Source organism: Cuculus canorus, chromosome 29 (genome assembly GCF_017976375.1).
Source record: "Cuculus canorus isolate bCucCan1 chromosome 29, bCucCan1.pri, whole genome shotgun sequence".
Taxonomy (NCBI): Eukaryota; Metazoa; Chordata; class Aves; order Cuculiformes; family Cuculidae; genus Cuculus; species Cuculus canorus.
The window spans coordinates 3,293,139-3,305,719 of record NC_071429.1 but is presented as its reverse complement, the minus strand read 5'-3'; the positions used below and the strand labels follow the sequence as shown (position 1 = coordinate 3,305,719).

Here is a 12,581-nt window from a genome sequence, read left to right as displayed (position 1 = left end):
GCGGGTGGTGCGGATGGCGGCGGGTCGGTGCGGTTCTGGTGAGTGTGAGAGCACGGAAGGGCGCGGGCCTGATGCGGTTCGGGTGGGTGCGGAACCGCGGGCCGGTTGCGGTTCAGGGGAGTGCGGGACTGCGGGTTGGCCCCGGTCGCTGCGGGTCGAGTGGGTGCGGGACCGCGGGTCGGTGCAGGACCGCGGGTCGGATCGGTTCGGGTGCGTGCGTGTCCCGCGGCGGCTCCGAGCCCGGCCCGGTGCCCGCGCCCCTCCCGCCGCCCGCGGTCTCCTCCCCCTTCCTGATGCTCGGAGCTTCCGCCGGAGCGGGGCAGCCGCGCCACCGGCCCCGCCGCTCCCGCCGCCATGGACTGAGCGCCCCGCGGCCCCGCAGCAGCGGCGGCGGCGCCCGCAGGTACCGGGGCGGGGATCGGAGCGGGGACCGGGCGCTCCCGGAGGCTCCGTTGCCGGCACGGGCGGGTGCGGCGGTCCCGGGGTGGGGGCGTTCCTGGTGCTCAGCCGCTCCCGAGCTCTCGGCACGGGGCCGCCCACGGGTCCCTCCGTGCACCGGTCGGGGCAGGGGTCCCGCAGCCCCCGGGAGCGGGTTCAGGAGGGGCGCGGGGCGGGGTCTGCCCGGGATGGGGCGGGGAAGGGCCCCGGTGGGGCTCCCGGGGGCGGCCCCGGCGGAGCCCAAAGTCCGACGGGCGCGGCACCGACGGGACGCGGCTCCCGGTGCCCCGCGGAGAAGCAAAAGAGCCCGGTGGGGGCTGCGACCGGAGCCCTCTCCGTCCCGCGGGACCGGGCGGCTTCCTCGGCCCCTCGCCCCTCATCGTGGCCTCGAAGGGAAACTCCCGGGAAACCGGGACACATCGAGGGGCAGCGAGGTCTCCAGGGCTGTGACCCCATGGGACAAGGCTCGAGCAGAGCTTGAGGGTCTGGAGCATCAGTGCTGGGAACCCTCTGAGCACCTGTCCCTGAGAAACACCGGAGAAATCAGAACGGAGGGCCAGGAGGATATGGGGTGCAGGCAGCTGGGGGTCCCAGGAGCTGCCAGACCCTTCCCTTGTCTGGGAACCCCCATCCTGGGAACCCCAGCTCGGAAACCCCATCCCGGGAACCCCAGTACCCCAAAGGGCCCCTTGGCTGGAAGAGGAAGCGAGAGTGGTTGCACTGAATTAGGGTGAGAAGAAGAGCAAGCGGGGGACACGGGGTGCACCCCGAGCTGTTCCGCGTCCCTGAGGCCGTATCCTGCCCCACCGAGCCGGAGGCACCGCGCAGCCGTGGGGTTTCCCCCTTGGCAGCTCCCAGCCCCAGCTCAAGGCTGCGCTGCTCAAGGCTTCAACTCTGGCTTCCCTAAATGGGTTTGTGTCTCTGTTGTGTCCCTCATGTTACAGCTCCGGGGGAGCCTCTCTGGGGTGCGAGCCCCGCGTTTGCTGGGACAGTGGGACACTCCGGGGGCATCAGCAGTAGATGCATCTGTGGTGGGCATGGATGCGTTGCACTGGGAGCTGAATCTCCTCTGGCACCGCTAAGCTGCTGGGCTGGAAGCTGCAGCTTGCCAGGCTACCCTGGGATGAGAGTCCATCGCCAGCCCAGGATCTCTGCTGTCCTTCCTGCTGCCCAGCTTCTGCCTCCCTGGTGCTGCAGGGGTGCAGGCAGAGCAAACCCCGTGCGGCCTCATCCTGCGATAGTGCAAGAAGCCGGATCTGGTCACGCAGGCTTCTCTCGAGGGAACCTCCGTGCAGCGTGGCCCCATCTGGGGTGGTGTTGTGCGAGCTGGATCTTGGCAGGGGAAGGCTGTCCTGCAAGAAGGAGCAGAGGAGGAAAACACGGAAATTGTTTGGGATGGAAAGGAAATGAGCTGGGCGGAAGGATCTGCTGAGACAGATGCCAGGAGGGGACAAGGCTGTTCTCCCCTCTGAGCCTTTGTCTCCTGGGCTGGCAGGGAGCTGGGACCAGGGAGGAGAAATTCCCTAGCAAATTCGGGCATGCCCAAGTTCCAGGGTGCCGCTCGCCAGTCGGTGGCTGAGCAGAAATACAGGTTCAGATGGAGAGGGCAGGGTGGGGGTTACATCCTGATCACAAAGGAAAGGCTGCTTTTCCTTCCTGCCTTGATTCCCTGCATGCCAGCAGCTTCAATCCCAGCAAGGCTGTGGGCAGAGCGGGACAGCACGCCCGGATGTCACTGGGTGCATTTCCCACAGTGCATTGATCCCTCTAGAGTGAACTGGGGTGCTGCACTAAATCATCGGCATCTTGCTCTGGCTGGCGAGCGGAGGCGATCACTACCGCATTGCCAATGGCTCGGTGTGCCCTGATGTCGAGCCCACGTCCGCTGTGGTTCCTCCCTGGGGCAGGAGCTGGGGCTCTGGCAGGGCTGGTCCCGCTGCATCGCCCACTCCTGCGGGAAGCAGAGCACCCAAAGGCCATGCGGCTGCTGCCAGCCCTGGGCGTGCCCCCGTTTCCAATAGGGCGTCCGGAGCCGAGTTGGCGGCTGGCCGGGCACAAGCCACGCCGCAGTTGTTTTGCTCTCGCTGCGATGTTGCCCCAGTGACGCTGGCTTCCTTCCCCTCTCATGGTTTCTCCACCTCCACCCCTCCAGCTCCTCAGCTCTTGCAGCGCAGTCAAGGCCTGCAGGGAACGCGCTGCCTGCGGGCACGCGTGATGCGACGTCCCACTCAGCTGTTTGCTTTGGGGATGGGGAGCCAAGCCTGGGCAGATGTGCTGCCCTGGCCCCACGCTGCCCTGGCCCCACATCTAAGCTCCTCATGCCTTGTGCCCCAGTGCAGGATACAGCCTCTGCCGCAGCCGGGCTGGGAAATGGGCAACAAGGGGCATCCAGGCTGGGTGGCACAGTGATCTCCTCACCAAAAGAACCCCTGGAGAAGGGTCCTAGTGAGGGCTGGAGGGCAAACGTGGTGGGGAGGGAGAGAATGAGCTGCCGGGAAGAGGCTTGGTGTGGGCAGAATGGGTTGGAGCAGATGGCACTGCAGAGGGGCCAGCGAGGGGGGCTCTGTCAGAGCTGCAGAGCCCGGCTTGGGAGGTGGTGGGAACCTGCCGTGACCCCCCCAGCCCAGGCTTTCCCTGTGGAGTTTCCCATCATGAGCCTCATTCCAGTCCTCTTGTTTTCCGTGAGCTCTGGAGCCGCTGTTCCAGGGGGGCAGTTGGGGCATGTGAGGAAGGCACCTTCCTCAGGGGCAGCTGGGGAGGTTTTGGGTAGCAGCCAAGCAACCCTCCTGAGACACCCCCCCCCAGCAGAGCAGTCACACTGAGCCTTGGGGTTTCCCACTCTTTCTCCTCCCAGCAGCTCTCCCATCTTTCCTGTGCCAAGACTGGCAGCGCTGCCTGCCCCTCCACTTATCCTTGTGCACCACCCATGGCAGGAGGCGCAGGGATTTCCCGGAGATGTGGGAAACTGAGGCACAAGTGGGCTGCCTGCCTGCCCAGGATTGCCCAAGAGGCTGATCCGAGATTGGGCTTCCTGCTCCTCCTCCTGAACAGCAGGTTCAGACGGTGAAAGGAACTGGAGCTGGGCAGAGAGCTGGGGGCTCTGGGGCACTGCAGCCGTCTCCCTGCTCACGTCTCCTCCTGTTTCTCCGTAGGTGACTATTCCCAAGATGTCCCTCTGGAGCATCATCTCTCAGATGCCACCAGAGGAGTTCAGCAGCCTCTTCACAGAGTTTCCCCGCAGCTTGCGCTGTCTCCTGGCTGAGTGGTTGGAGAACCAGCCCTGGTGAGTCCCCCAGTGCAAAAGGAGACAGGACTGGAGGCAGGAGCACAGCGTTACTCCCAGGGGCCCATCCAGGGGCTGCAGGCAGGTCTGGGGCAGGGATGCTTGCAGTGTAGCCTAGGGAAGCCCTGCGAGCGCAGAACTAGGTGTGGATGGAGCTCCTGGAAGCATGGGCAGAGGGTGCAGCTGCCTCTGTGAAGCGGGTCAGGGTCTGTTAGTGCCCGCAGAGTCTGGACTGCTTGACTCGGTCTTTGCAGTGGCAGTGATCGCGGGCACAGTTCCTGTTTGTGCCTAGGACGGCTCACCCAGGCTTTCTAAGGAGCTTCCCTTTGCATGGTGCAATGATTGGGATGCAGGTGGGCAGGAAAGCCCCCCAGCTCGTCCTCCTGTCTCGTGGAGCTGTAGTGGGTGTGAGAGGAGCAGCACACAGGGCTGCATTGCAGCAGTGGGCGAGGGGCCCATGACACGCAGCACAGAGGGAGGCACGCTGCAGGGATGAGTCGTGGTGGAGGTGAGTGGGCAGATGCACAGCAGCGGGGGCTCCACGTGGGAAAGGTTTTGGGAAGACACATCCTCTCCAGGGAGACACCTTATCCCGCTCGGCGTGGTTCACCCTTGGTCGTGCAGCATATTTGCTCTGGAAATCCAGCCAGCACTGGGTAACACATGGAGAAGGCAGGTGTCCCTTCTTCCCTGGAGAGGGCATGGGGTAGCACTGGGGAAGGTGGAGGATTTGTGCCCATCCACTCAGCCCTTTCCCCTCTCCAGGGAGTTCATCAATGGCTCGGACGCCTTCTGCACCGACATGGCCAGCGGGATGCTCTCAGCGATGCTGGAGAAGCTCCGCAGTGCAGCCGGCGGTGATGGGCAGCCGTGCCACGTCCTCCAACAAGTCAACGACATCGAGGTGCGTGGGGGTCGAGTTTGGGGACCGGACCGTCAGGGCTGGAATTACAGCTGGCTTCCAGGGAGGATTTGATTATTTTATGCTTTGGATTTGCCGATTCAAGTACCACTCGAAGGGCCGATGCTCCAAGCTGGTCCCCCTTTAACACCCATTTCAAGACCAGTGCCGTCCACGGGCAGCTTATGCAGGCTCAACGACTGGGGGTTTTGGAGCACTTCAGGGAGATGGAAGGGGTTCATTTGCCCCTTAGGGGTGACCCCCAGCTTGCTGCAGTGCTCAGGCTGCCGTGGCCGCAATCGCAGTTCCCCTTGGCTCCCTGCTCTGCGTTGCCACCAGCTTTCTGACGTTCCCCTTGCTGACGCGGTTCTGCAGCCCTCAGAAAACCCCTGAGGCCACATCCCAGCCCCGTGCTGGACCCGAGCCCCAAGGGGAGTCCATGGATCCACTTGCCCCCAACTGCCACAGCCACTTCACTAGATGTTCCCCATTTTCTGCTTGAGCATTTGATTTCTCCTTCCTCCGCACCATGTTACTGCGTTTCCTCCTGCATCTGTGCCTGTGCTGCTGGGTTTCTCTCTGGGCTGTTTCTCTGTGCTCTGTCTGAACTGTGCTGTCTCTCTTCCACCCTCTGTGATTGCAGATATAACCCCTGCACTCTCTCTCCTGCCTGCGAAGCTTTAGCGTAAGGGCTGAGTGATGCTCGCTCCCAGGGCCTCGTTCTGGTTGAAAAACGTGCTTTTTTTTTCTGGTAACAGACAATTTTAATATATAACATTTGGGAAGGGGTCAGCTTTAGTCAAAGCTTCTGCGTAAGAGGGTGACCTTCCAAAGCAAGGCTGTTCCTGGCTTTTTGAGGTTTTTGTGGGCAAACACGCAGATGTTTCATCTCTGTTCTTTCATTTACGATGTTTAGGAAGAGGCATCCTCCCCTGCTCCCTCCTTTACCGTGCCTCATCCCGTCACAGCCAACCCTCCTTTCTCCAGCAGCTGCTCCCTGTGGAGCTGGTGATGCCACACACAAGTGAAGGGAGTTGGGTGCTTTCCAATGAGATGGTTAAAGGCAGGGCCAGAAAAGCAGCCGCGGGGAGCAGGGTGGGAAAAACCAGTTGATGGGAGACCAAACCTGCGCCTCTTGTACCCGGAGCAGCCACAATTTGCCCTGGCAGAGCCCCTGTGCCAGCCCAGAGCTGCATCACCGCATGGGTTTGGTCGTAGAGCTGCTGCTAAACCAGCACGGGAGCCCACCGAGCAGCCGGCGCGGTTCAGCTTTGTGTTCTGCTGCTGTTTTGGGAAGTAGCTAATTTGGGAAATGCACAAAGGCCGGAGGAGCTGGCGCAGGGAGCCAGAGCCAACAGGGAAATTCCCCATTTTCGGTGGAAAGCATTGATCCGCCCGGGTCAGGGTGGCTGGGAGAACCCTCACCAGGTGTCAGGGGCTTGAGGAGATGCTTATGGAAATAGAGAATTTGCTTTGGTTTGGATTTTTTTTAGTTTTCACTTGATCCATATGTTTTTTATACAAAGTTTAAGGTGGTTTGAAAGCTGGAAGTGAGCTCTGTCGGAACAGCAGCAAGGGGAAATGCAAGAATGGGATGGGAGGGAGGCTGGAGGGGCTGGAATGGGTTGGGAGGGGGCTGGGGCGCCCTATCCCACCCACTGACACCCTGGCTCCCTTGTAGAACACCTACCGGCAGGACCCATTGCGACTGGCAGCCGTCCTGAAGACCATCCTGGAAGGCGAGAAAGCAGCCGTGCTCAAGAGGGTGCGTGGTCCTTGCCCCCCTCGTGGGGCATCCCATGGTCCGGGGCTGGCACTGGACCCCGCTCACGCCGCTCTGCTCTGCCCCAGGACCGACACCTGCCTCTCAGCTTCCACCGGCAGCAGGAGGAGCTCAAGTTCAGCGTGGGGCTGCAGCGGCTGCAGCACCGCATCCGCAATATCCAGGCACTGTGGGAGCGGGATGGACCCACAGGTGAGGGGCCGGGGCAGGATGGGACCCCACACGGTGTGGAGCTGCTGTGGGGTGCATGAAGGCAGCGTGCCCCTCTGGGGTGCTGGGATCTGCAGGGTGGAAAACTGGTTGGATGGCCAGGCCCGAAGAGTTGTGGTCAATGGAGTTAACTCCAGCTGGAGGTCGGTCCCAAGTGGTGTCCCCCAGGGCTCTGTGCTGGGTCCAGCCCTGTTCAATGTCTTTATCAATGACCTGGATGAAAGCATTGAGCGCACCCTGAGCAAATTCACAGACAACACTAAGCTGGGAGGAAGTGTTGATCTGCTGGAGGGTAGGGAGGCTCCAAAGGGATCTGAACAGGTTGGACTGCTGGGCTGAGACCAACGGCATGAGGTTCAACAAGGCCAAATGCCGGGTCCTGCACTTGGGGCACAACAACCCTATGCAGTGCTACAGACTGGGGGAAGAGTGGCTGGAGAGCTGCACGGAGGAGAAGGACCTGGGGGTGGGGATTGACTGACCACGAGCCAGCAGTGGCCCAGGGGGCCAAGAAGGCCAATGGCATCTTGGCTTGGATCAGACCCGGCGTGGCCAGCAGAGTCAGGGAGGGGATTCTGCCCCTGGACTCGGCACTGGGGAGGCCGCACCTCAAATCCTGTGTTCAATTCTGGGCCCCTCGCCCCAAGAAGGATGTTGAGGCTCTGGAGAGTGTCCAGAGAAGAGCAACGAAGCTGGGGAAGGGTCTGGAGAACAAATCTTAACGAGGAGCAGCTGAGGGCCCTGGGGGTGTTGAGGCTGGAGAAGAGGAGGCTGAGGGGAGACCTTATTGCTCTCCACAACTGCCTGAAAGGAGATTGCAGAGAGGAGGGTGCTGGGCTCTTCTCCCCAGTGACGGGGACAGGACAAGGGGGAATGGCCTAAAGCTCTGCCAGGGGAGGGTCAGACTGGACATCAGGAAGAAATTTTTCACAGAAAGGGTCATGGGGCCCTGGCAGAGGCTGCCCAGGGAGAGGGGGGAGTCCCCATCCTGGAGGTATTTAAAAGACGGGTGGACGAGGTGCTCAGGGACGCGGTTTAGTGGCAGATGGGAATGGTTGGACTGGATGATCCAAAAGGTCTTTTCCAACCTGGTGCTTCTATCATTCTATGATCCTAACGGGGCCACCCCTGTCCTTCCTCTGCAGCCGCTCTGCAGCCAAACGTGCTGGACCCGCAGCTGAAGGCAGAAGGAAAGGCCCTGGAGAGCGTAAGTGGGGTCTGAGACTCCAGGGGGGGAAACCAGTAGCCCTGCCTGCCAGGGGGGCTGCAAACCAGCGTAGGGCTGGTGGGGAGTGGCGTGGGGCTGGAGTCTGTGCCCGGGGGACGGTGCTGCCCCACAGGAGCTGCCCACCCTGATCCTGGATGCCGTGAAAGAGCTGGAGGTGGCCAAGCAGCAGGTACTGAAGAGGATCCAGATCTGGAAGAGGCAGCAGCAGCTGGCAGGGAACGGGGCCCTCTTTGAGGAGAACCTGGCTCCGCTGCAGAAGAGGTGAGGTGGCACGGGGCAGGGATGGGGTTCCAGGATGAGCCTCCTGCTCCCTCTGCTTTCCTGGGAGCAGGGAGCCTGCTGGCCCGAAGATCTCCAGGAGAACCGTGGTGCGGCTCTACCGTGGCTGAGGGCACCCCTTTCTTTCCCTGTGGTTCTCTTGGAAGGTGTGAGAGCCTGGTCGAGGTTTACTTCCAGCTGCACCAGCAGGTGATGGTGGTGAGCACGGAGCTCGGGCCCGAGCTGCTGCCCCGACTGCTGGAGCGGTTCACCGAGATCTTATCCAGCCTGGTCAAGAGGTACCAGCCCGGGGCTCGTGGTGGCAGACGAGCGAGGTGGCTCTGCAGGGGCTGGGGCAGAGCTGGTGGGGTGTTGTGCCAGGCACCATCATCTCCCTTTGTCCCCCAGCTCCTTCCTGGTAGAAAAGCAGCCCCCACAGGTGCTGAAGACCCAGACCAAGTTCCAGGCAAGTGTCCGGTTCCTGCTGGGCCCCCAGCTGCTGAAGGCATCAGCCAAGCCCTACGTGGTGCGGGCCGACATGGTGACGGAGAAGCAGGCACGGGAGCTGGCGCTCAGCGCCTACAGCAACACCCTGAGGTGAGCTGCTGGTCAGGCAGCACGGCAGTAAGGGGTCTGCCACCCCAGCAGCCCCTGACCCTCCCCTCTGCCCAGTGAGAGCACGGGGGAGATCATGCACAATGTGGTGGCCCTGGAGACCAACCCTACCAGTGGGACTTGCTGTGCCAACTTCAAGAACGTGGTGAGTGCCACCAGCGAGGGGCTGAGCAGAGCTGGGGACCCAAGGCTGGCGCTTGCCCAGGGATGTCACTCAACTCCCTTCTCTCCAGCTGCTGAAGAAGATCAAGCGCTGTGAGCGGAAGGGGTCCGAGTCGGTGACAGAGGAGAAGTGTGCCGTCCTGTTCAGCACTACTGTGGCCCTGAGCCCCAGCAACCTCTCCGTCCACCTCCAGGTACCAGCCCCTCTCCCATGGGATGGGGCAGGGCTGAGCCTTTCCCTGTGGTTCGCCCTGGGGTGGTCCTGGCACTGCCCCCCTGCTTCACTCGGGGTGGCCTCGGGGCTGAGTACGGGCCACTCTGTGCCCCCAGGTCCTGTCCCTGCCCATCGTGGTCATCGTCCATGGGAACCAGGACAACAACGCCAAAGCAACGGTGCTGTGGGATAATGCCTTCTCCGAGATTGTGAGTGCCCTGGCCGAGGGAAGGAGCTTCCATGTCACCGGGGCTGGGATGGGAACGGCCGGCAGGCTGGAGCAGGAATGCCAGCGCGCGGGCAGGAGGCAGCGAGCTGGGACAGGGCAGTGAGTGAGCGGTTGTCCTGATGCCACCTGGCCCTCCCGCAGGACCGGGTGCCCTTCGTGGTGGCCGAGCGTGTGCCCTGGGAGAAGATGTGCGATACACTGAACCTGAAGTTCATGGCGGAGGTGCAGACCACCAAGGGGCTTCTCAAGGAGCACTACTTCTTCCTGGCCCAGAAGATCTTTAATGACCACAGCGCTAGCCTCGAGGACTTCCAGAGCCGCAGCGTCTCCTGGGCCCAATTCAACAAGGTTACTGGGAGGGCTGAGCAGAGTAGATGGGGGTCTGTGTGGTCCTGGGGAGCCTCACACCTTCTCCCTGCCCCAGGAGATCCTGCCTGGTCGGGGATTCACCTTCTGGCAGTGGTTTGATGGAGTCCTCGACCTCACCAAGAGATGCCTCAAAAGTTACTGGTCGGACAGGTGCGTGCCCAGGAGCCAAGCGGGTTTTCACAGCTGCTCCGGGCCAGACCTGGGGAGTCCTGGTCCCACCCCAGCACTGGCCCACTCTTCCATCTGTGTGTCCCTCCAGACTCATCATTGGCTTCATCAGCAAGCAGTATGTCTGCAAACTCCTGAGCACGGAGCCTGATGGGACCTTCCTGCTCCGCTTCAGTGACTCGGAGATCGGGGGTGTCACTATTGCTTATGTCATCCGGGGCAAGGATGGTGAGAGGGGGGACGGGGGCTGCTTTTGGTGCTGCGAAGGGGAGGTGCCATCACGGCCTGGGGGTGGTGGGTGTTATGGAGACTGAGAGATGGAGCCCCATGCCATGTCTCCACTCAGGCTCCAGCCAGGTGGAGAACATCCAGCCCTTCTCTGCCAAGGACCTGTCGATCCGATCTCTTGGTGACCGCATCCGAGACCTGGTGCAGCTCCGCAACCTCTACCCCAACATCCCTAAGGACCAGGCGTTTGGGAGTCACTACAACAGTGAGCGGCTGGGAGGGAGCAGGGGGGGTGTCCCAAGTTTCCCATCTGCCTCCCCGGAGAGGCTGAGGGAGGTGGGAGGGAAGAAGGGTTTGGGATCTCTGCTGGCCTCAGGGCTTTGTCGGGGCGGGCAGTGATGGCACAGCCTGGCCCCACGCTGGCTTGATGGATGCTTCTTTTCTCTGAGCAGAGGAGCAGACTGGCAAGGATGGCCGAGGCTATGTCTCCACTGCTATTAAGATGACAGTGGAAAGCGAAAGGTGGGCGTGCGTGCGAAGCCGTGGCTGTGCTGGGGTGTGCGCGGGCGCTGCGCTCTGTGGGGACAGGGCTTGTAGAGTCCTCACGGGGCTGCCCGTGCAGCACTGCTGGGTGGGGGGATTCCTGACCAGGCGAAAGAGGGACCTGCCTGTGAGCGAGGAATCTCCCATGGGTATCCCGAGCTGCGGTGGTGGAGTCAGTGCGCCGCCTGCTCTGTGCACGTGTCAGATCTGAGCTGAGTGAGTCCGGCTTGGCTGATGGGGACGATGCTTTTGCAGGGACCAGCAGCCCCCGAGCGCTGGAGGGGCCCCCCCCGAGGTCCCCTCCACTCAGGTGTTCAACGTGCCCATGCTGCAGCCTGAGTTGCACCCAGAGAGCCTGCACTCGGTGCTCAGCCCCATCTGGTGAGTGTCCGGCTCCGTGCCCTGGGTGCAGGCAGCCCTGCTCGACCAGGGGTGTGCTGGGGTGGGACGGGGCAGAACACCCTCTGATGGCAGCCTTTGCATGTCTCTGCGTGCAGCCCCCCCGCTCCCTTCTGCCCCCAGCCCGTCCCCACGGGTTACCCCACAGCTGAGAGCGGCATCAACAGGATGGTTTCTGACAGCCTCAGGACCTCCTTCCCCAGGTAGGAGCAGTTCTAGGGCTGGGAGGGGACGGGGACGGGGGCTCAGGCAGTATTTCTCCCCACTCTGAGCTCCTGCTTCTCCCTGCAGCGCATCCCCGATGCTCTCGCCACCCCTGGTCATGGACCCCACGCTGCCCCGCTGCCAAGACCTTGCCTTCCAGAACCCCGGGTAAGACCCAGCGCATGACCGGAGCGGGGGCACCCTGCTCTGCCCCCCCTTCTCCCAGCTGCCTTATAGCCCCAGCACAAGTGGACCTGGAGGGACCATTCCCAGCTGCCCAGTGCTCCCAGTGCTCTGCGTTACTGGTGGTCCCTACAGAGCCCCAGCCCAGCCTCCCCAACCCAAGCATTTTCCCCCTCTGCCTTGTGGCGAGGTACCCACAGCAGCCCCCCCACTCTTTGCCCCCCCCAGGCCCTTCATGCCGAGCCAGTACCTGACAGGGGGGCCCTCGCCGGAGCCCCAGGATGAGGAGATGCCCGAGCTGGCCGCATTCACACCGATGGTGGATGTGCCACTGCAGAGCTCCCAAAGGTGGTAAGCACGGGGGGGGTCAGCAGAGGGTGCTGAGGGGGAAGGGGGGGCTGCCCTGTGTCACCCCACCGCCTCTGTCCCCAGGATGCCACCCAGCATGGATCTGTCGCCCGGCTCGGATTTGGACCAGCTCCTGCAGGAGCTGCCCCTGGAGGGCCCCGTGCTGGGTCCCCCCTTCACGCCCCCCCTGCAGCGCAGCGTGTACCCCAGCTCCAGCACCTCTTGCTGGGGGCTGGGGGAGTCTCGATAGGATGACAGCATCCGGCCAGGGCACTCGTGACAGGGCTGCTGGGGGGACGTCGAACTGTGACACCCCCCCCCCCAGCCTTGTCTGGGTTCCTGAACTCCATAAGACTTGTGCTGGGGTGAAAACCCTGTCAGGGGAGGGGGTTATTTTACAGGGGGGAAGGGGGAAGCACTTTGAGTGCTGCCCCATCGTTGCATATACGCTGCACTTTGGAGCACAGGGGCGCTGCCGCCCCCCCCCCCCACCCAGTGGGGTCTACAGGATGGGGGGGGCTGAGGAGGTGCTGGCACCGGGGGTGCCCCCCAGCCCAGCACGGTGCCCCCAGCCCACGCTGGGCTCAGCCCCACGGGCTTGGGATGACTCAGCTGCGCGGGCGGGAGGCGGCAGCGGGAAACATGCAGGGGCGGATGGACGTGGCAGCCGCTGCGCAATGGGGCCTCCGCCCCCCTGCCCAGGCTAGGGGATGCTGGGACCCCCACATTGGTCTAGGAGGGGGGAACAGACCCCTCACCCCCCTACATCTGGCACTTGCTTTGGGGTCTGTGATCTGCTCCCCCCCCAGCCTGGAGCA

At 62.8% G+C, this 12,581-nt stretch overlaps 1 protein-coding gene across 2 annotated transcripts; it reads left to right on the top strand.

Moving 5' to 3' along the window:
- The first annotated feature begins 252 nt into the window (after positions 1-252).
- Positions 253-12,557, top strand: STAT6 (signal transducer and activator of transcription 6). 2 transcript variants are annotated; one of them, XM_054051277.1, is made up of 22 exons: positions 253-403; positions 3,591-3,721; positions 4,487-4,625; positions 6,304-6,387; positions 6,474-6,597; positions 7,761-7,822; positions 7,956-8,104; positions 8,269-8,400; positions 8,510-8,698; positions 8,774-8,861; positions 8,950-9,072; positions 9,209-9,301; positions 9,463-9,669; positions 9,746-9,840; positions 9,950-10,086; positions 10,205-10,351; positions 10,539-10,608; positions 10,885-11,010; positions 11,127-11,231; positions 11,320-11,400; positions 11,644-11,763; positions 11,848-12,557. In XM_054051277.1, exons 2-22 carry the CDS (start codon positions 3,606-3,608, stop codon positions 12,011-12,013), a joined length of 2,553 nt encoding a protein of 850 aa, XP_053907252.1. In that variant the 5' UTR covers positions 253-403; positions 3,591-3,605; the 3' UTR covers positions 12,014-12,557. The 2 variants fall into 2 exon arrangements, with proteins under 2 accessions (XP_053907252.1, XP_053907251.1); XM_054051276.1 differs by having other exon boundaries at positions 11,644-11,766; positions 11,848-12,556.
- Positions 12,558-12,581: the final 24 nt, after the last annotated feature.